Source organism: Chrysemys picta, chromosome 1, assembly GCF_011386835.1.
Source record: "Chrysemys picta bellii isolate R12L10 chromosome 1, ASM1138683v2, whole genome shotgun sequence".
NCBI lineage: Eukaryota > Metazoa > Chordata > Testudines > Emydidae > Chrysemys > Chrysemys picta.
Genome location: NC_088791.1, coordinates 205,604,607 through 205,626,413, shown reverse-complemented (window position 1 = coordinate 205,626,413; position 21,807 = coordinate 205,604,607). Strand labels below are relative to the sequence as shown.

Below are 21,807 nucleotides of genomic sequence, written 5' to 3'. Positions count from 1 at the left end.
ATACCTACAACAGTGCTATGCAAATACCTGTTCTCACTTTCAGGTGACATTGTAAATAAGAAGTGGGCGGCATTATCTCCTGTTAATGTAAACAAACTTGTTTGTCTTAGCAATTGGCTGAACAAGAAGTAGGACTGAATGGACTTGTACACTCTAAAATTTTACAGTGTTTTGTTTTAGAGTGCAGTTATGAGAAAAAAAATTCCACATTTTTAAGTTGCTCTTTCTCTAAAGAGATTGCACTACAGCAGGAGTTCTCAAACTTCATTGCGACGTGATCCCCTTCTGACAGCAAAAATTACTACATGACCGCAGAAGGAGAGAGCCCATCCAAGCCCCGCTGCCCTGTGTAAGGGTTGGCGGGGGCCAAATGCTGAAGTCCAAGCCTTGACGCACCAGGCAGGGGGGCCAAAGCTCGAGGGTTCAGCCCCAGACAAGGGGCCTGTAACCTGAGTCCCACTGCCCAGGGATGAAGCCGAAGCCTGAGCCCTGCCATCCAGGTGGTGGGGCTTGGGCTTGGACCCTGGGCCCCAGCAAGTCTAATGCCAGTCTTGGTGACCCCATTAAAATGGAGTCACGACCCATTTTGGGGTCACAACCCACAGTTTGAGAACCGCTGCACTACAGTACTTGTATGAGGTAAATTGAAAAACACTATTTCTTTTGTTTATCTTTTTATAGTGCAAATATTTGTAATAAAAAATAATAATATAAAGTGGGCACTGTACACTTTGTATTCTGTGTTGTAACTGAAATCAATATATTTGAAAATGTAGAAAAACATCCCAAAACATTTATAATAAATTTAAATTGGTATTCTATTACTGTTTAACAGGGTGATTAAATCTGCAATTAATCACTTTTTAATCTAGTTAATTTGCTTTGCATTAATTGCTTGAGTTAACTGTAATTGACAGCCCTAATTTTAATGTACCATTTGTGAACAGTAATTGTTAGAAATGTTTAGAGTTTATTTGAATGTCCTTCTTTATTTATTTCCTTTTAAAGCATCTCTATGTTCTGCTCCTCTGTCACAGAGTTTTTCCTACTTTTAAGAATATCATGTTAAAACACTAATATTCCCTTAAAGGGAATGTTAGGCATATTAAACTGTATTAACTGCATTTGTAAATCATGTTCAAGTTGCTCACTTTGTAGGTAAGGCCCTAAATTACATCAAAGATTAATACAAGGTTGTACAAAATGTCACCCAAACTGTGAGGATATGGTCTAACACTTTCTCCAAAAAGTGGCAATGACAAATAATTTTAAACACTTTTTAAAAAATGTAATTACTGTTTTTGTTAAAGATCATTTATCCTATGCAGATTGTAGTGGGGCAGCTGCCCCACTCCCTGAGAATTTAGGCTGCAGTAGGCCAGTGCGCCTGCGCAGACAGCCAGACAATGAGAGAAGGGCTTATTGGGAGCCAATCGGGGCCCAGATTGGAGACAGCCAATCAGGACCAGGCTCAGCCCTATAAAAAGGCTGCTCAGGAAGGGGGCACTCAGTCTGTCCGAGGCCTTCGATAGGGGAAAGTCTGTCTCCAGAGCTGGGAGACTAGCACTTGGGACAGCGCAGTGCTGGGCAGGTCTGGGGGAGCAGAAGGGAACTCCAGCCCGGTGTCTTCCAGGCTGCAGGCCCTGAGGGGAAGGGCCTAGCTGGTGCGAGGGGCCGAAAGGGAAATGGTCTAGGGACGTGGACAGATGGAGGGAGAGAGAAGGAGGGCAGGATGGCTGCCACTAGAGGGTCCCTGGGTTGGGACCCAGAGTAGTGGGCGGGCCTGGGTCCCCCCCTTCCCCCTTGCCTTACACCTGGTCAACGGGAGTAGTTGTCTTGGGTTGCACCAACCCCCTGCCAAGAGGGGTGTGACTTTGGAGGTGCGGTTGCCCACATTGGCTGGGGCGCAGAGAGACAGCTAATTGACACACACACCCCCGGAAGGGGGCGAGGATGGACTAAGGGCACTGCCGGAAGGGAGTGGCTCGAAAAGGACGCCGCGAGCTGGTGAACGACGCAGGCTCAGACGCCAACCGAGGGTGAGACAATGGACAGGACAACACCAGGAGAGGGCGCTCCACTGGACTGAGCTAATTCCCAGAGACAACCAGCAGGAGGCGCCAGGTGGTGAGTCCCAACCTTGTCACACAGATCCACAAAAAAATAAATATGTTCTATTATTATTATTAACCTTACATGGAACTTTACAAACAGACATGCTACCTAATTTAAAGGCCTTGATTCAGCTAAGTATTTAAGCTATTCATCTGACTCCTTACTAATATAAGGAATTCTATTATGTTTAAAGTAGCTATTCCCATGCAGGTATGGGACAAAACATGGGATAGCAGTTCAGGAAGTGGAGAGTATGGATAGATTATTCATGAAGAGAAAAAATAGGACAGGATTTCTGGAAGAAGTAAATTTGAGGAGAGCACTGAGGAGGGCCTTTGCTGGACCGAAAGTAGGGGGCAGCATGAAGCCAGGAATATGAAAAAGAGAAAAAGATTAAAGCAAGGAAAGAGGGTTGAGAAGTGTACTGCAAGCTATTTTAATCCATTTTGTTAGAGTTTATATCACATATAATGTCTACTACTGCTTATTGTTTCCCTTTACTTTATTTAAAAAATCGGCTCCTTCACCATTCCTCTTATGTTGTTCTCCTATGCTTCATGGGTGTCCTATGCAGGTGTGTTCATCTATCAGTGTGAAGGGACTAGAATCACATATGCTTGCTTGTAAAGTAACACAAAATGTAATTTGAAAGTAGAATCTTGAAAGTCAATGAATTTTAAATAATATTTCTGACAGGCATGTGTTGTACTTAACAGCGCTAATCCTCTCCAATGCATACTTTCATTATGCATGCATACTAAAGTAGGAATTGCCATAGTGGAGCAGACCAATTGTCCATGTAGACTTGTGTGAAACAGTTGTCAGTGCCAGATGCTTCATGTGAAAGAGCATAAACTCCTTATCATATACCTAATTGTGCAAGTCTGTACCAAGAGAGAAGCTTTATATTTGATCACAACTGGTGGTAAGCGTTAGATCTGAAACCTGAGGATGCACAGACTTTGCAATTTTATCCTATCAAAGAATAACTGCAAAGGCTATTCTCAGTCATATTAATCCCTCCTGCTGCAACTCGTACACAGTTTGTTAACTGAAAGGTTTTTAAAGCTACTGTTTTAAACATTATGCAAAAACATTAAAAACATTTATGTATTAAAAGATATGGAAAGGAGCAGCTATGGTATTTTACACATATATTTCCTTTCAGTTCATCTATCCATTTGCCAATAATGTAGACCAGGGGTCGGCAACGTTCGGTACGCGGCTCGCCAGGGTAAGCACCCTAGCGGGCCGGGCCAGTTTATTTACCTGCTGACGCGGCAGGTTCAGCCGATCGCGGCCCCCTCTGGCCGCGGTTCACCATCCCGGGCCAATGGGGGCGGCGGGAAGCCGCGGCCAGCACATCCCTTGGCCCACGCCACTTCCCACCACCCCCATTGGCCCGGGACGGCGAACCGCGGCGAGTGGGGGCCGCAATCAGCCGAACCTGCTGTGTCAGCAGGTAAATAAACTGGCCCGGCCCGCTAGGGTGCTTACCCTGGCGAGCCGCGTGCCGAACGTTGCCGACCCCTGATGTAGACAGACAAAATGTCACTTTTCCCTTAAGTTATTATTATAAACCTTGGACCCTTAAGTTATCAAACTCTTTCAACACACACATCACTAATCATATACACAGGTGTGGGAACTAGGGGTGCGGGGATGCTGCAGAACCCCCAGATTTCACTGTGAGAAGTTGGCCGGTGTTGGTGCTGCCAGAAGCATATACAGGTGTAAGGAGGGGGCATGAGGTAATTGGGGAACAGGGGCTTTCAGCTCCCCCACTGACAAAGAATGCCAGCCCCACTGATCATACAGTTGACATAGCTAAAGATAACACATAAATCACCAACACGTGAGTCCAGGTTTTCGAAAGTGTACAACATCCAGCAGCTCCCATTGTTGAAGAGAGCTTCTAGATGCTGAGCAATTTTGAAAATTTGGCCCCAGTTGTGGGTGCTGAAAGCTTTTTAAAACCTGACCCTAAAAGCTGCAAGTATGTTTAGAGAGTCAAATTACGTTGTGGGAATGTAAGGTGAAATTTTATAGGAGGAACAAGACAAGAGGATCACTACTACATACAGCCTCCGGAGATGCACCTCCCAAACAGTAGCAGAGTTCATGCACACCTGTAAGGTCTGCAGGAAAGAAGCCTCAGTACTTCACATCTCTGGAGGTGAGAAGAAGATAAGCAGTGTTCACAATTTATAAAATGGGCCACTTGGGAAGGTCGATGATTAGGAAAGGAAAGTCCTATACAACTTAATAGCGAATAGTACTTTTTCATAGAGCGTTTAAGACAACTTTAGAATTCTATAGTATTGTAGCCAATTACTTCATTTTATTATCCACTTATCATTGCATTATTCAGTGTTATGGTCAACTCATATGCTATATCATATATAATCAATGTATGCTAAATAGATTTAAATTGTAGGATTATAGGAGTACAAGATTGACAAGTGTTTAGAAGTGATGTGTGTGTATTAGGTATATAAGTAAAGCATGGCTGTAATGCAAGGCCTACAGGCTGAGCGCTCGAAGATTTCAATGTAACCATACTAGGCTGTAGTTTTAGAATGCTTGACATGAGAGGGTGACTTATTAATAACCCTGTGACAGTAAGGTTGCAAGGTTACTGTAAAAGATGATGTTATGGGTGATGTTACGAAAAAAAAGACTGCAACATACCACAAAGTACTTTCCAAGACACAAGACACCTAACTGTAAGATCATGGAATGTCCTGCTTTGACTGCAGGTTACCATGGATGCATGTTGTGAGTAGATGCTAATGAGGATAAAGGGAACTAAGGAACAAGCTATGAAAAAAGGACAATATTTATGGGATGTGGAAGTACACATAAGGAAAAGAGAGTTCAAACACTCATGCATATGAATAAGGTGTGCAGCATGATCAGAATAACAATGTAAAAGTAGTACCCTGGTTGGGCAAAAGTGGGAAGACCCCAAGTGAAACCCGAGCAGGAACCATCCCTCTATCGATGATCATCTGTTGAGATATCCATCAGACCCTAAAATATATTTGAGGATGTGAGTATCACTAGTCTTAGGCATTGCATGAGTTTTTGTAGGATTTATACATGCATAGGTAATTTTAACTTTACTTGTTGTTTCAATAAAACTTATAGTACAGATAAGACTTTGTATTTGTGGTTGTGTCTGCGGTCACTATCCTGGGCCTTTGTGTGTTCCTGGAGTCTGCAAAATTGAGAAAAGCACCAGAGGTGATATTCACTCTCTTGAGCTTGAAATTGTAGCAACAGGAGCTGAACACAAGGTAGTTTAATTCAAAATTACTAAATTCAATTTAAGTAAGAAAAAGGCTACCATATGGATAACTTGCTACTAAATTCTGCAGCTGTTTAAGAGAAATTTATAGAGACCTCTAATTAGTTTAATTCCAATTAGATTACCCTTCCACAAGCAGAATTCAATATGTATCATAATATATTAAAGACACAATCTGTGAAGATCCTGACTGTACAAGTTTGACTCTTATTACTAGGGCAGCTAGGTGCTATGGTAACACAAATAATAATAATATGGTACATGTACATTTGTATAACCAGATCTAGAGGTAATCTGCTATAATTCCAGAATGCGTACCTGTTTGTATGTTTTATATTAGGTATTGATACCAAGGAACAAATTAAATTGAAGTATGATGCTGTACTTACTTTCCAAGCTCACATTCTATTTCAGGTAATGTAGTTGGCAATGGTTTCTCTGAAGTCAGCTTCAGTGCATACCAAAACTCCCCAACCATCTCCGACAGGAATATAATACTGAAGACAGAGAGATAAACAAGTTCCGTCTCAGATGTGTTTTTGTATAATGTCCAGATTGATAAAAGCACAAATTAGAATTTTAGAAAAAATGAGTTCAACAAAGTGACCCCTTTGATAACTAGTAGAATTTTCCACTAAGAGTCCTATACAGCTCCATAGATACGGTAGCATCTGGATATACCCATCACAAATGAACAGTGATCTTTACGGAGATCCATGGGCAATCAACAGGCTTCATCTTTCTTAACTTTTCAGTTGAATAATGGCAGTTTTTATATTAAAAGCAGAAAAACTAGAATACATTTCCAACTTGAACTTATAGGAGAAAATTTTAATTTAATTCAAATGTCACAGCAGTTTGCTACTAGATGTTTGGAGACCTGCTATATCATCTAAAAAATAAAATAGGGAGACATCATTAGTTCATTTTAAAAGGAAAATACTTTTAAAAACTAAGATCAAAACTGAAGCATCTATAAGAACATGACAAATGGATATGTTTCAATGGCGTATTCATTATTCTACAATCAAATCTTGTCAGGATTGAAAGTTATTTGTTGCTATGTGAGATACTTAGAGTAGTGTATTTTTGTGGCAGGCATTTTAACACATTCCATTCTTATTACAGATTTGTTTTTCTATTTCTCATTCTGTGGCCAGGAGAATCACAGAAATAAGTGAAATAAAATTAGAGTAAACACATTAAACTATTCCAACATAGCTAAAAATACAACGTGCAAACCTGAGCTGCATGAAGGATCAGCTCCTGTTTAAAACAAAGAGACATGAGTTCTGATTTATGCCTTTATAGGAACTATGAGGCAGACTGTTCACTGTGGCCACTTTACACTGCACCCCTAGCATAAACTGGCTTTGAAGTCAGCATTAACTGGGTGGGGAAGATTACTCAAGTGTAAAGATGATAGCAGAGCCACCATAAGGGATTTATATATATATCAGGGGTCGGCAACGTTTGGCACGTGGCTCGCCAGGGTAAGCACCCTGGCGGGCTGGGCCAGTTTTATTTACCTGCTGACGCGGCAGGTTCGGCCGATCGCGGCCCCCACTGGCCGCGGTTTGCCGTCCCAGGCCAATGGGGGTGGCGGGAAGCCGTGGCCAGCATATCGCTCGCCCGCGCCGCTTCCCGCCGCCCCCATCAGCAGGTAAATAAAACTGGCCCGGCCCGCCAGGGTGCTTACCAAACGTTGCCGACCCCTGATATATATCTCATAGAACTGGAAGGGACCCTGAAAGGTCATCAAGTCCAGCCCCCTGCCTTCACTAGCAGGACCAAGTACTGATTTTACCCCAAATCCCTAAGTGGCCTCCTTGAGGATTGAACTCACAACCCTGGATTTAGCAAACCACTGAGCTATCCCTCCACCCCCCAGTTGCTGGCATAAACATGGTAAAGAGGCAGTAGCCTGGCTGCACTTGCCATGCCAATTTCTGACTGCATTTTCAGACCCTCAGAGCTGTTTGTCAGTGATTTAATTTAGGGCAGACCTCAGGTTGCTCTAGCACAGGGGTCGGCAACGTTCAGCACGCGGCTCGCCAGGGTAAGCACCCTAGCGGGCCGGGCCAGTTTATTTACCTGCTGACGCAGCAGGTTCGGCCGATCGCGGCCCCCACTCGCCGCGGTTCACTGTCCCGGGCCAATGGGGGCGGCGGGAAGCAGCACGGGCCAAGGGATGTGCTGGCCGCGGCTTCCCACCACCCCCATTGGCCCCGGACGGCGAACCGCGGCGAGTGGGGGCCGTGATCGGCCGAACCTGCCACGTCAGCAGGTAAATAAACTGGCCCGGCCTGCTAGGGTGCTTACCCTGGCGAGCAGCGTGCCGAACGTTGCTGACCCCTGCTCTAGCATGACACAGGGAGACCAGCTTTGCACAGAGCTACAACAGGATCAGGGGAGTGCAAAAGTTACACCACCTTTGCACATGCCCCCTTGGCCTGCATGCTGCAGATCAGCTGAAACCAAGAACTGCCCCATAGATCTGTCAAGTTAAAAGCACGCATCTTATCTTGTTATCTGAAAATTATGAATTTGGAAAAATACTCCACCAGAATATTCTGACACAGCAAAATAAAGTATATTTTTATTCTCAGCTTTCAGAAATTATCAGTTCTGTATCTTGTCTCTGAAATTTTTACTAGAATGTTAACAGTGGTCATTTCTATAAAACTATAGCCTCTGAAAGCTGTAGTGCAATAATACCTGGCAGTATTCTGTTCTTGGGAAAATCAATAAGAACAGATTGAACAATTGCTTTTGGGACTGCTTATTTTGGTGAACTTCAGCCAACTAATGCTTAATTAACAATGCCCTGAGAAAAACTCTTACAATTCCGCAGTGTTCAGCAGCCTGCCTTTACTAGTTCAGCTGACAACTATGATCAGTGGCAGCCAAGACCAAAAGGTCATCAGTCTTATCACTGGCAATTATCATACTGTACAGACTCTTCTGAGTTTCCAATGTGGTGAAACATCTTTAATTTAAATCTTCTCCATATTCATTAAGAAGATCATTTCTAATTAATGGAGATTTCTCAAGCTAAATAGATTTTCATGAAGACTGATAAAGGGTTCTTCACCTGTGTTTAGTGAAGTAATTTTAGTTTAGTTCCCTTTCTGCAGAAAGATGACTCCAGGTCACTCCTTTTATGGCAAGTGACAAAATTAACAATTCATTTGAAGTCCATATTTTGAGATAGATTTTCTGATATTAAAGTAATATCATAAGAAAATGTACACACAACTCAAGTGATATCCATCAAAGAATTGCCATCTGCCTATCAGCCATCAGAATTATTCAAAGAAACTGGCAGGTTTGTGTAGAATATATCTAATGTTAAAAAAGTAATACAGAGAACACAAAATATTTCTAAGTAACATTCTAGGGTCAAGGAATTATTGTAGGGTCTAGTGACAATATTTTTACTGAATATTATAAAGCACACATACATGTTAACATTCTGCATCTTACCTTCCTTCTGAAGTGCCAGTACTAGCTGGGGAATATTTTACTTCATAGGACAGAGTTTCTTTTGGCTGAAGAACAAGAATTGTTTCTCCACTAAGTGCAGCACCCATTAACACTATATCTAACTGTAGAGTTTCAGGTGTAGGATTAGTGATGGGAATTTCAATGCCAATGGTATCCTAGAAACACAAAATGAATGAATTATAGGACTTTCACTGTCAAAGAAGTTTGTTAAAGATGATGTAAGGAAGATGCTTCTACATTAATTGAACTGAATGGCACATAGGCCATACTTAATTTGATAAATTAACATAGTGTAAATGTACCAAGAGGCAGCAGTAGCCAATCGCCCAATCATAAGTCACTTCTTGTTCCATCTAGGGTGACCAGATGTCCTGATTTTAAAGGGACAGTCTCGATTTTTGGGTCTTTTTCTTATATAAGCTCCTATTACCCCCCACCCCAATCCCGATTTTTCACATTTGCTGTCTGGTCACCCTAGTTCCATCTAGTAATCAGGGGTTATCAAACTCTCCAGCCAACCCTCCCCGCCAATATGCCATGTAGTCTACCAAGGCCCGTCTTACATTATAAAGCTAGCCAGCACCCTATCATTGCAGAGAGAGCCAGTGCAGCCCCAAGTGACCTCTCAAGGTCACTTGCAAGGTTTCTGCAAGGCTCCTCCCTCTTCATTTTTAAGTCCCATCATAATGCTTTACATGGTAAAAAACTAAAAGTCCAACCCCACTTTGCTATCTCTCTTCTTTAACCCCTATTTTCTTGTCTATCTTTCAACTGTGAACTCTTCGGGCAAAGAGTATCCTTTCTCAAATGTCCAGAAAGCACATAGCATATCATGGGAACTACCAAAACTAAATAATATAGAATGATACCAAAACCAAGATGGAGACAAACTGTGGCCTGGATAGAACTACATTTACACCCCTGTATTGGATACCTACAACATGACTAGAAGTCCAGGAGAGGAAGCAGATTCCACAGAACTATTATGTTTCCCTCTTGGGCTGCTTTTGGAGCTCTGCAACAATGCACTTCATCTTATTTCAGGGGTCATGGCTAAGCCACAAATGAGCATATAGTAAGTTTGGCCCTATGTACTTTATACACAAGCTTTATTCCACATCAAAGATGAAATATTTCATCTGGGTAGGGATGGAGTATTTTATTCAAAGAGGTCCACTCTTTGCTGGTTTTTACATGTATCACACACACTTTCTCCAAACCATGTCCCTTTTTCTAGTACTGCACTTGCTCATAAAAAACATGTTCCCATTTTCTGTCGTTCTCCAACCAAAGGCTGTCAATGTGCAGCACATTCTCTTTTTTGTACATAAGACAATGTGACTCTCAGAACAGAATCTGGCCCACAGCTTGAAGTACAAAAATTGGAATCCTACCTTAATATGAAATAAGACAAAAACAGAACAAAATATCTGAGAAAATGAAAAGATAGTAAAATTTTAGCATGAAATATTTTACATCCCACTCTCAGCTGCTTATCCCTACATTGCACTTGCCTATAATTTAATACATTCCTTTACATTTACAAAAAATGGCTGCTGGAGTTGAACACACATAAAATGAATTTAACATTCAACAGATGGTAGAATTACACCAACAGTTCAAATCATTCAAGTGCCTTGCATCAGGAAGATGCAATTTAAATTTGCAATAAAATACTTTAAAGCTCAGATTAATAGTTTTTAGTGGTTAAAACAAATTTCTAAATGTATTTGCTATTTTATTGCTAAGGGCTTCAAAACAAAGCACTATAAAGGCACGTGTATGTTTGCGTTTAAGAAATAGCTTTATAGCAAAAGGGAAATACTTGAATGCCTGTCTAAAAAGAAACTGTCAAAAAAATTTAAATAATTTTATTCAAAATAATTTATAGTATTTCCTTAGAAACTTACAACAGAAACCTGTCCCGTACTAAACACCTCCCCCTCCATTGTGTGCATGGATGACTCTCACACTCACAGGTTTGTTATTACAGGGATGGTCTTGAGAGTAGTTCCACTGGCATCTTTAGTATGTAGGTATATTATAAATTTCTAGAGTGATTCTTCACATAAAGGGCTAGGTGCAAAAGTCATGCATGAAGAACTACAAGATTTCCATCTACACATTGAAACAGGTAGGCCCAGGACAATACCCACCAGAGGAGAAACAAAAGAGCTAAAGCAGCAGCAATTTCCAGCCAGATTTATAATACTTTAGTTAGACTTACAGGTGGTTGTTCAATTTGTTTTTTATGTTTTGAGGGAATATTTTTATCAGTGACCTAGAAGGAAACATAAAATCAGTTTCCAGATGATGAAAAAATTGGAGGCATGGTAAATAATGAAGAGGACAGGTCACAGATTCAGAGCGATCTAGATCACTTGGGAAACTGGGCTCAAGCAAACAATATACTTCTTAATATATTTAAATATAAATGTGTATATCTAGGAACAAAGACTGTAGTCCATACTTCAGAATGGGGGGCTCTATCTTGGAAAGCAGTGACTCTAAAATGATTTGGGGGTCATGGTGGATAATCAGCTGAACGTGAGCTCCCAGTGTGACGCTGTGAGCCAAAAAGGCTAATACAATCCTGGAATGCATAAACAGGGGAATCTTGAGAAGGAGTAGAGAGGTGAATTTATCTTTGTATTTGGCATTCATGTGACTGCTGCTGGAATACTGTGTCCAGTTCTAGTGTCCACAATTCAAGAATGATGTTGATATATTGGAGAAGGTTCAGAGAACAGCCACAAGAATGACTAGAGAATTGGGAAACATGCCTTATAGTGATAGACTCAAAGAGCTAAATCTAGTCAGCTTGGCAAAGAGAAGGGTAAGGGGCAACTCAATTGCAGTCTATAAGTATCTACATGGGGAACAAATATTTAATAATGGGCTCTTCAATCTAGCAGAGAAAGGCATAACACAATCCAAAGGCTGGAAGTTGAAGCTAGACTAACTCATACCGGCAATAAGGTGTACATTTTTAACAGCAAAGTTAATTAGCCATTGGAACAATTTACCAATAGACATGTTGGATTCTTCCTCACTGACAATTTTTAAATCAAGATTGGATATTTTTTCTAAAAGATATGCTCTGGGAATTATTTTGGGAAAGTTCTATGGCCTTTCTTACACAGGAGGTCAGGCTACATGATCACAATGGTCCCTTCTGGCCTTGGAATCTATTAATATGAATCAATGAGAAAGGGAATGGCTGTCACTTTGCCCATTGTGACTACTCCCAAGACAAGTTAGCTTTAGGCGACCACTTAGCCAAAAATCAAATGACAATGTGCATACTTAGCGGCTCCTCCCATACATGCAAAGGCCTCTTGTTTTTACTGTGTTATAAAACTCCTACTTCTCTTCCGGGTAGCTATGGGTGAACTGAAAATGTTCCTTTACCTTTGAAAATGATCTTCCAATTCTAATAAAATTCAATTTTAGCTGTGTTTTTATGAACATATTGATGAAATACTTACATGGATATTAATCTCAGGTGGTACACCACCCAGCACTGAGGTACTCAAAACAGTGGAGCTTAAACATTAATTAATTTGGCTGAGTGTGATCTTGTAGCTAACTCAGATTCCACAACTCTGTAGCTCCATAAATAAAACTTAAAATCATTATGCTAGCACGCCTCTTTGCAACTATCACAGGTTAGAAAAACCACTATACCGTTGTTATTACTGGCATTCATACGTATATACAGTCAGAAATCATCTTGGACTAAAACTAAAATTGTGGGATTTTTTAATTCATAACTCACCACAAATTATACCTCAAGACAACTGTATTCATTTGACTTTAATATTAGGGATGGGCAAAGAGGTTTGGATAAAGAACTTCCTCTTCCAAATTCTGGAATCAACTAAACTCAAATGTTTTGTGAATTTCAGAATTCAAAATTTTCCATTTTTGCCCACTGATGCAGTTCTAGGATTCAGGAAGTATAAAATGCAAAAGCAGTTCCTGAGATCTTTGTAGCCTAAGTGGAAGCAAGAAAAGTGAGAAATGTCAAGAAACAGATTCACCTCTTAAATTTTTTCAGCCTATTTCTACAAGCCCAAGAACGTTGAAAAGTTTAGATAAGATTTAAAAAAATATTTTCCTGATAGCTGTTGTCCCAGCCAAAGCTGACTGCTTTTGAGTTTTGCTTCTCACTTCAAGTTTCATATACAGAAAAACAAATTGCATTATCAGCTTTAGGTTTCAGCCATAGTATACTAGAGATTCACAGAAACAAGCTTAACAAACTTGTCTTGTGTGTTCATCTGCCAAAAAAAAACTTTTCTAAAATAATTTTGTCAAGAACATCCATGCAATTCACAGATTCAGAAGTAATAAATAATAAATTAATACTAAAACTATTATCAATGCCTTTCATTCTGAAAGATCTCTGATTAGAGATAGGAGCAATCTGGGGGTGCAGACCCAGAGGCAGGATATTTCCCTGGGTCTCTCCATGCAGCCCAGCTAGTTCTGCTGTCTCCCATCTTCCCTCTCCCTGTTTGGGGTTGATGCATCAATGGTGTGTAGAAGAGAGAAAAATGGATGCTGCAGCACCAGAAGAAGATGTGGATTTACTGATGAGAACTTGGGAAGGATTGCCTGTTAGCTACTGATCTCCTTTTGTGTTCTCTTTTTCAGGTCTCAGGAGTATGGGAGAAGCTGTGGAAGGAGTGCATAAACTGCCATGGCAACCCCCCAGGAAATTTAGGTTTGTTCGGCAGTCCATGTGTCTATTAATGAATCTATGCTTTGGTCTTCGTGTTTTACAGGTGAATCTCAGAGGGAATTTTTTTTCTTTCTTAAGTTGAAAGTTTGAGTAGAACATTAAAAAAATGGTTTTCCCCCATTGAATTCCTCTGCATTTCGGGGAATCAATCAGGGCTGAGATAAGTTAGGAACTGTGGGTTGGTTGTTCCCATGGATGGGCAGGTTTGGGGTCTAGAAAGAGATGAGACCAGCTGAGTAGTGCTTTGGCTCTTCTCTGACCTGCATGCAGCTAGCTTGTCAAATGCCAGGATGAATGCTCCAATCTTGCAAAACTGCCATTGAAGAGTGTGCAAAAGCATTGCAGGGTTGCTCTGGTAAGCCTAAATGCACCTGTGCAGCAGGGACTATCTGTCTACTTTCTGTCAACAATGACAGTAACACAGTGGTGAATGACACTTGCTCCAAGCAACAGCAATCCCAACTGTGGTATGAATGCATATGCATTGTTGGTGGTAGTAGTAGTTAGCAGTAATTGTGTGGACATACTCACTGCATGTTACAGAGATGCAATGACTATTTCAGTGTCAAAATTCTAGGGTATAAATAGGGCTCTGGAGCCAGGTAAGAAACAGAGATTTGGATGGAGAAACCTGGGGGAACCAACAGAGATTCTACAGCTCTAATCTTATTTTGTGCTTTGTAAGCATGTCCTTTTCCCAACTCATTTTCAAACAGTCCCCTCACTGTGCAGAATCCAAACTCACCCCCTTCCTGTGGTTTTACAAACACAGACATTACTAATATCAGGGGTCAGCTCAAATCTTCTCTTCAGGCTTGACTGCTCCTAGGGATCCTATTTCTGTCTCGCTCATGCCCATGCCCAAGATCCTTCCTCTCTATAGAGTTACTCCCATCTCTTGTATATTGGGCTGGGTTAATAAACCCTCTGACCACTTAAGCTTTTCCCCAAAAAATAAATAACTGCTCCTTAAATATCATCTAAATAAATCATAGAACATGTGCAAGGCAAAACAACATACCTACCCTGGCTGAGAACAAAATGCTAAGGTTACTACTTCTGAAAAAGAATATTGCAAAGCAAATTGTCTGGAAAATAGAAACTATGGTTAAAACTAGTGAATGTTGTTTTGGAAGGACACTAGATAAAAACATGATTTATTTAGTAAAAACAAAGGAGCTTTCATGTTAATGTGTTTAGAAGTGCTATAAACATTAATAGTTAAGAACTGCAACCATTTTTTCTGACAATCTGAGACAGTTAAATGAAATTTAGTGAAAGAACAATTTACTGATTGTATATTGTTAAAATACCATGAATAAAGATAATAATTATGTACCACATATACTAACCCTGTGGAAAATAAAATACATAAATGCTTTGTCTGTTTAGGATTAAGGACACTTGCAAATAGTTATATTGCTGCTTAATAATCAGATATTTTATTTCGATAATTCAATACTTTATCATTTTGCTTAAAAGAAGAAACCTCCTATTTTCTGAAATAGTCCCTCATAATCTGCAATTTACCAACAAACATTTGAGGGGTACAGCTATCCTGGTTAAATGGATAGTGCTAATTCACACACCACAAATCTCTTATTAAGCTTGTAACACCTATAGTAAGACTGGTATTTACTCAACTGCTGCTCATATTGAAAACCAATTGTACCACCTGTAGGTGAGTGTTACACAACCACCTCTAAGGGTGACAAGAATTCAGTTTCTATGTCCGTTCACAGTTTGTCCTCTCTGCGGAGCCTGCCAACAAGGATTCCAGTTGCGATGATATGTACACCTGCTCACCAGGAACTGAAGTGAAACAACAAACTAATTTCAGAAAGGCTACAGAACAGCCATCAGACAGTAATACCCTTTGGTCACTCTTGTCCTGGACAATGATGATTCTTTAAGTGCCAACCATGTGCTCATACTGTAATAGTGCATTGAGACAGTCCTTGCACTGATTCAAATGGGCAGCCTAGTGGAGAAACACATCATATCCCATTTTCAGTCAGCTGAGTTACTCAGCCTCAGTTATTGCATACTTTTAAAAGAAACTTTCAAATCACATTTTAAAATAATTTCCTTCCTTAGTTAAAATCATCTTACAAACCTCAAAATGACTCTTGTTTTGAACTCAGATCTGTAATTTGCTAGTTTTAGATCTTGTTTCATATGCTGTTAATTCAGATGCAGATTGAGATGGTATGTTTTAATCATTATGGTGACACTTAATAAACAAACGCTGCTTCAGGAAGCCACATACGCTCTCCCCCATATAGGCAGCGTGTGCAAGGAAAGCAGCTGCTCCAGTCCGTATGGTAGAGACTGGAGTGTAAAGGTATTTTAATTTTATTCTCATGTCGTTAAATGGTATTTTGGGATTGGACAGCCCTGTAATATCATTTTGGGAGACATGGGGGTGTATCCATCCCATTTGGCAGGGTAGTTGCCCCTTCTGCAATGGCGTTCTTTGGGGAAAAGATATGTCCTCTCTTGAAATATTGTTTTGAGAAGTGGGACCTCCACCCCCAAAGAGTATTTTGGCAGATGGAGCCTCTCCTCAGCAACAGCATTAATAATAATCAAAACAGCTCCCACAGCTGTGGGGAGCCCAGAGCCCTTTAAATCCCGCCCGCAGCTCCAGCGGCTGGGCTGGGGCCGGGATTTAAAGGGCCCTTTAATTTGCCTGGGAGCCCCAGGTTGATTTAAAGGCCCTGGGGCTCCCAGCCACAGCCGGTGCCCCAGGGCCTTTAAATCTTGAGAGCTCCGCCTCTTCTGGTTGAGGCCACGCCTCTTCCAGATGAGGCCATGCCCCTCTCAGGACTCCAGCAGTACCGGTAAATCCTGTAAGTTACTTTCACCCCAGTTCATTATACTGGCCACTCAACGTATGACGTAAAGTAAGAGCTCTTGGTGCCGAAACCGGACTACATTCTTTACATTATACACGTGCACTTAATTTCCATGTCAAAGTCTGAGACCACAAGTCCACTGCATTCCCCATGTAGTTTAGATTACAGAATTACATTAGTGTTGGCCTTGAAAGATATTGCTGTAATTGTAGAAAATTAGTAAACCAAAATAAAGCATTTTGGCCTGGACAATTATACTGAGTCACCACACTTAAATTTTACTCCATTTACATGTGCTATAGAGACTTGATCCTGCAAGCTACTGAACATTGTGGCCCAAAGCACATGAGTAGTCCGTTGACTTTGAAAATGTGCTTACATACATAACTGGGTGGGACCACAGAATACACCAATTTGCAGGATCAAGTCCTGTGCTACAGTCTTAAAGGGTAAGTACTTCAGTGTAACCCCTCCTCCCCAAACAACAACAACAACGACAACAAAACCCTAACCAGAACTATCACAGCATACCACTGTACATATTCTGGGTAAATTATATACTATAATAATTTATTTTACACTTACGGTGAAGTATAGAAAATAAAATAAAACAAAATAAAATGAAACACAAGTGACTTTCTGTAAGACAGTATGTAAAACTTCTGGCTCTCTATCCAGAATTTTGCTGAATAACAAATTTCCAAAACTGCTTGCTCAGCAGAGTTATTAAGATGAGAAGAAATAGTAACAGTGAGACTATGAAGACAAAATAAATTAACCTCAGTCTCATGACATTAAAAATAATAATGTATACTACATCCAAATTTGCTCTCAAACAGACAGACATATCCAGAGTAACTCGATTAATTAAAATTGAATTACTCTGGATTTACATCAATGTAATTGATATGAGAATTTAGCCCGTTATTTCAACAGTTGTTGTTTTTACACTTAATTTAGAAAAATATGTTTCTAAATTCCATATAACTAATTAGCAGGTTTTAGAAAACCTTCTAAAATGTTTACTCTCTTTCTCTTCACATTTACATTTTTGGCTTTGGACTCAAATGTAGAAGCTTAGCAATAATACTGTTGCTCTGATGCCTTGAACTTACTAAAAGCCGAGATCTAGGAATACCAGCTACAGATTAAGTGACAAACTAGTATAATAATATATTTGCTCTCTTTCTCCACACATCTGATAACTATTTTTTCACAAATATGACCATTCATGTAGCAAAATATGAACCACCTTCTGATTATTGTTTAATAGTCTCTTGCCAAATTCAGCTGTAGTCTCCCTGGCATTTCATGATCTACATTAGCCCCCTTTGTGTTGCACCACATAACTGATTAATATGGGTTGTTGGTTTTTTTTATTTTTGGTTTTTTTTTTCAGCTTCTATGTATTTATCAACAAATTTCATTCAAACTCTAGTCATTCATCCTCCTTTTTGATAACTACCATTTTATGAGATCTGTAAAGATGTTCTGGTCTGATTTATTTGTCAAAGTGCTTTTAGTTAAAGTGGTTAATAATTATAACCTTCCCAAATTTTATTTTCTTCCAGGAAGAATGCCGCCATGATTCTTTCACAGAACATTACTTTTTATGCTACCAATTGTTATGAAAGCATACTTTTAAAACTCAAGCTTAGGATATGGTTCATAACTTCAAGTTACTCAGTTTTCAAGAACAGCTTTCACATTCTCATTTACTTTAGGATTTATGGGAAAATAATATGCCACAGTTATGAAGTAATGTTTGTGATTTACAGAGTATATAATTATAAGCATTAGTATAAAATTCATCCATAATTATATGCTTTACACCTATAATCAGAGAATAACAATAATATAATTATATGAAGCAAAGTTATTCAAAAACAATGTCAAGAGTTTAAAGTGATGTTTGATCTGCTTTAAAATTGCTATGATTATAGAAAGCCTTCAAATTCTCCATATCTAGTGGTATAGTTCAGTTCCAGGTTATGCAAGTTTTTGCTGAAGTAACCAATGCTGTGGTTCCTGAAGGCTAACAATTCTCTTGGGGTGGGATCGTGATGGCACATGGTGCCACAAATGGCCTACAGCCAGAGCAGACACCCAGCAGTGAGCAGTGTTGGTGAGAAAAGGGGGGCATTGTCTGACTACCTCAATGAGCCAATTCAGTGCATCTCTTGGGCAACCTCTGCTGGCGACCCTGTTATAGAAACCTGGCTTATAAATTAAAGAATGGCTGCTGTGTACCCAGAAATGCTTATGCACGTGAGGAGGGAAATAGCTGGAACCTATCAGTTCCCTCACACTCCCTGTATTGGCCAATGGTTGACACAGAGGTAGAGACTCCAATGTGCTCTCCCCAGCTCCAGCCGCTGCCTGTACATACTCCCCAAGCATGTTCCAAGCAGGAGAAGAGGAAAAGTAGTGGGCAGCCCTGGTGCCAGAACACACAACCTCATCTTCAACCAGGACCCAAGGAGTGGCCATTCCCCTGCCAGACTAATCAAACACCCCATCCCTTCCCTGGTAAAATGGAAAGGGGCAATCTCCTATCTTAACCGTAGCTTTTACAAACACAAATTACATATTGTCTAGCAATTCAATATACATTGCCACAATTTGTAATAGGAATAATAGTATTTCATGGTATGAATTAGAAATCTTGTTTCATTCTGAAAGGAAAACAAAAAACAATGAAGGACCCTTAATGACACTTCCTAGGTTGGGTCAGTGAAATGGGTTGGTCTGGCCAGGCATTAGCCTCAAGGAGACATGCCATGTCATAGTTTTTGATATAGGAGTCTGTTGTGCTGTGAATAACTTTGAAAGGTTAATGGGATTTAGCAACTCTTCTTAATAGTCACCTAACGTTTTTAAATGTCAGACAGAAAACTAATTTTTTTAATGTCACATGGGAATTTTTAATGAAATTGAATTTCTAATCGTCCGATAACTGCTCAATTATTTCATTGCCATTTTTGGCTTTTTTATGATATCTGTTAAGGAACAGGAAAAGGTTAACTAGTAGAATAATGCTTTTGATACCTATATTTCAAAGCTCAATCTTGAGAAAAGTAGCTACAGAATAAGGAGTGTGTAATGTCCAGTGGCCAAAGTGCGCTAGGGGGCAGGGTAGAGCAGTAGTCAAGTGTGAACAGATGGTCAGGTACCTGGGATGTCAATCAATATAAGAGGCAGGCTGGAGCAATAGTTGGAGTTCTTGCAGGGGTCAGTAACTGGACGATCCAAACCAAGGAACTAGGTCAGAGGGTTAAGGAGGCTAGGTTGGGTGAGGTGGCAAGGCAGGGTCAGGCGAGGCATTGGAGCAGCAGGATAGGGTTGGGTGAGGCGGCAAGGCAAGGCAATGGTCTGTTGCTCAGACAGTTTTGTCTTCCTTTTGGGGTCTTTATATAGTCCTGGTACCCAATGAGAATGCTGTCTGCCCAGCCAATAAGGGGCCTGGGGCATGGCTGCTGTGGGTCTGTAGACTGTAGCACTAAATCTGTTGGTCGGGGTGGTGGTTTAGTGCACTGTGGTGGCAAAGCGGCTAAGGACCTGACTGATCTTCTACAGTGTTAAAAACCCAACCATCAAAGGCTACTCAACCTATCCATGGTTACTTGGTCAACATCTCCCATACACTTTTTGATAAATATAGAGTTGTGAATGCTTTGAGTGATGGCAGTAGACAAGATTAACTATACTATTATGATCAAGGTATCTTAACCAGGTTGAACTCCATATATACTTACTATAGTTGGGATTTTCAAAGAAGCCTACAGAAGTTAGATCTCCAAATCACATTGAAATGTAATGGGACTGGGTGCCTAATTCCCCAAGGCTACTATGAAAATCCTAGCTTATGTGCTGTAAATCCTGAAGGAAAACAAATGGTCTCTGATTCTTTTGTGCTCCCAGGAACCAAAAGCTGAGGCAGAGCCCATGCAAAATTTTAAACCCTTTGAGGTATTAGCTGATGATGAGAGCTCAGAAGAGTTGTTGTCATTTGAACTGTTGTCAGTCCTTTGAATTAAGTATTATCTCCTATAGGAAGCCTATGGGTGGCTTGTGTACCAAATCCTGCTTCATGATATCCCCCATCCAACTTGGAATCTCATCAGGACAATTCTGAAATCACCTGCCACATATACTCTAGGTTAACTGAGGAATACCTGAACAAAATAAAACCTACACTGGAGAAGACAAAATAAATACTGAGGAAAGATACTCTGATCCAACCCCTCAGAAAGAATACCTACTTGGAAACTTCAGGGATGTGGAGCTACTGAGAAAAGATTTAAAATCAACCTTAAACTCTATTACCTACAAAACAGTGGCAGTATACTTCAATATACCTGAGACTTCACCAAGTGATGGAAATATGATGCTATTAGATTTCTAGATATTATACCTGTGGCTAAGTCATTCATCGAAAGTTCATCCACCACTATACATAATCTGACATGTTCTTTGGTTGTGCTTGTGATAATAATAATAATAATAATAATAATCTGACAATACATGTCACTGGGGCGACAAGGTGGGTGAGGTAGCATCTTTTACTGGACCAACTTAGTGAGAGAGACAAGCTTTTGAAGCCACACAGAGCTCTTCTTCAGGTTTGGGAAAAGTACTCCTAGCACCCCAGCAAAATGCCAGGTCCTTGCATTTTGACCTTGACCTTGCATTTTGCTGTGGTGCATGGAATACCTATCCCGGACCTGAGGAAGAGCTCTGTGTGACTCAAAAGCTTGCCTCTCTCACCAACAGGAGTTGGTTCAATAAAAGATATTACCTCACCCGCCTTGTCTCTCTAACATCAAAGGACAGACATGGCTACAACAACACTACATAATATATGTCACTGGCTGAAAATGTCAGGAGGTTTCTGTTTCTGAAACATATGTTCTCAGTTGATTTCAGATACTACCAATGGTTTTATTTTCCAGTACTTACTTTCAACTGGTAAAACAATTTCTGAAGTACACCTCTACTCCGATATAACGCGACCTGATATAACACGAATTCAGATATAACGCGGTAAAGCAGTGCTCCGGAGGGGCGGGGCTGTGCACTCCGGCAGATCAAAGCAAGTTCAATATAACGCGGTTTCACCTATAACGCAGTAAGATTTTTTTTGGCTCCCGAGGACAGTGTTATATCAGGGTAGAGGTGTAGCTTTAAATAAACCTTTAAGAAATGCATATACATATGTGTATTTAGTAATGAAAAATATCTATTAAGCAATTACCATACATACTAATTTG

The 21,807-nt window shown here is 40.3% G+C and overlaps 1 protein-coding gene across 1 annotated transcript in view; it reads right to left on the bottom strand.

Moving 5' to 3' along the window:
- LOC135978161 (cilia- and flagella-associated protein 47-like) overlaps positions 1-21,807 on the bottom strand; it is a 387,250-nt gene that overhangs the window by 206,131 nt on the left and 159,312 nt on the right. The window contains exons 11-12 of the mRNA XM_065579202.1: positions 8,912-9,087; positions 5,815-5,922 (exon numbers count right to left, since the gene is read on the bottom strand). Coding sequence (XP_065435274.1) covers positions 5,815-5,922; positions 8,912-9,087 — 284 coding nt within the window. The remainder of the gene's footprint in view (positions 1-5,814; positions 5,923-8,911; positions 9,088-21,807) is intronic.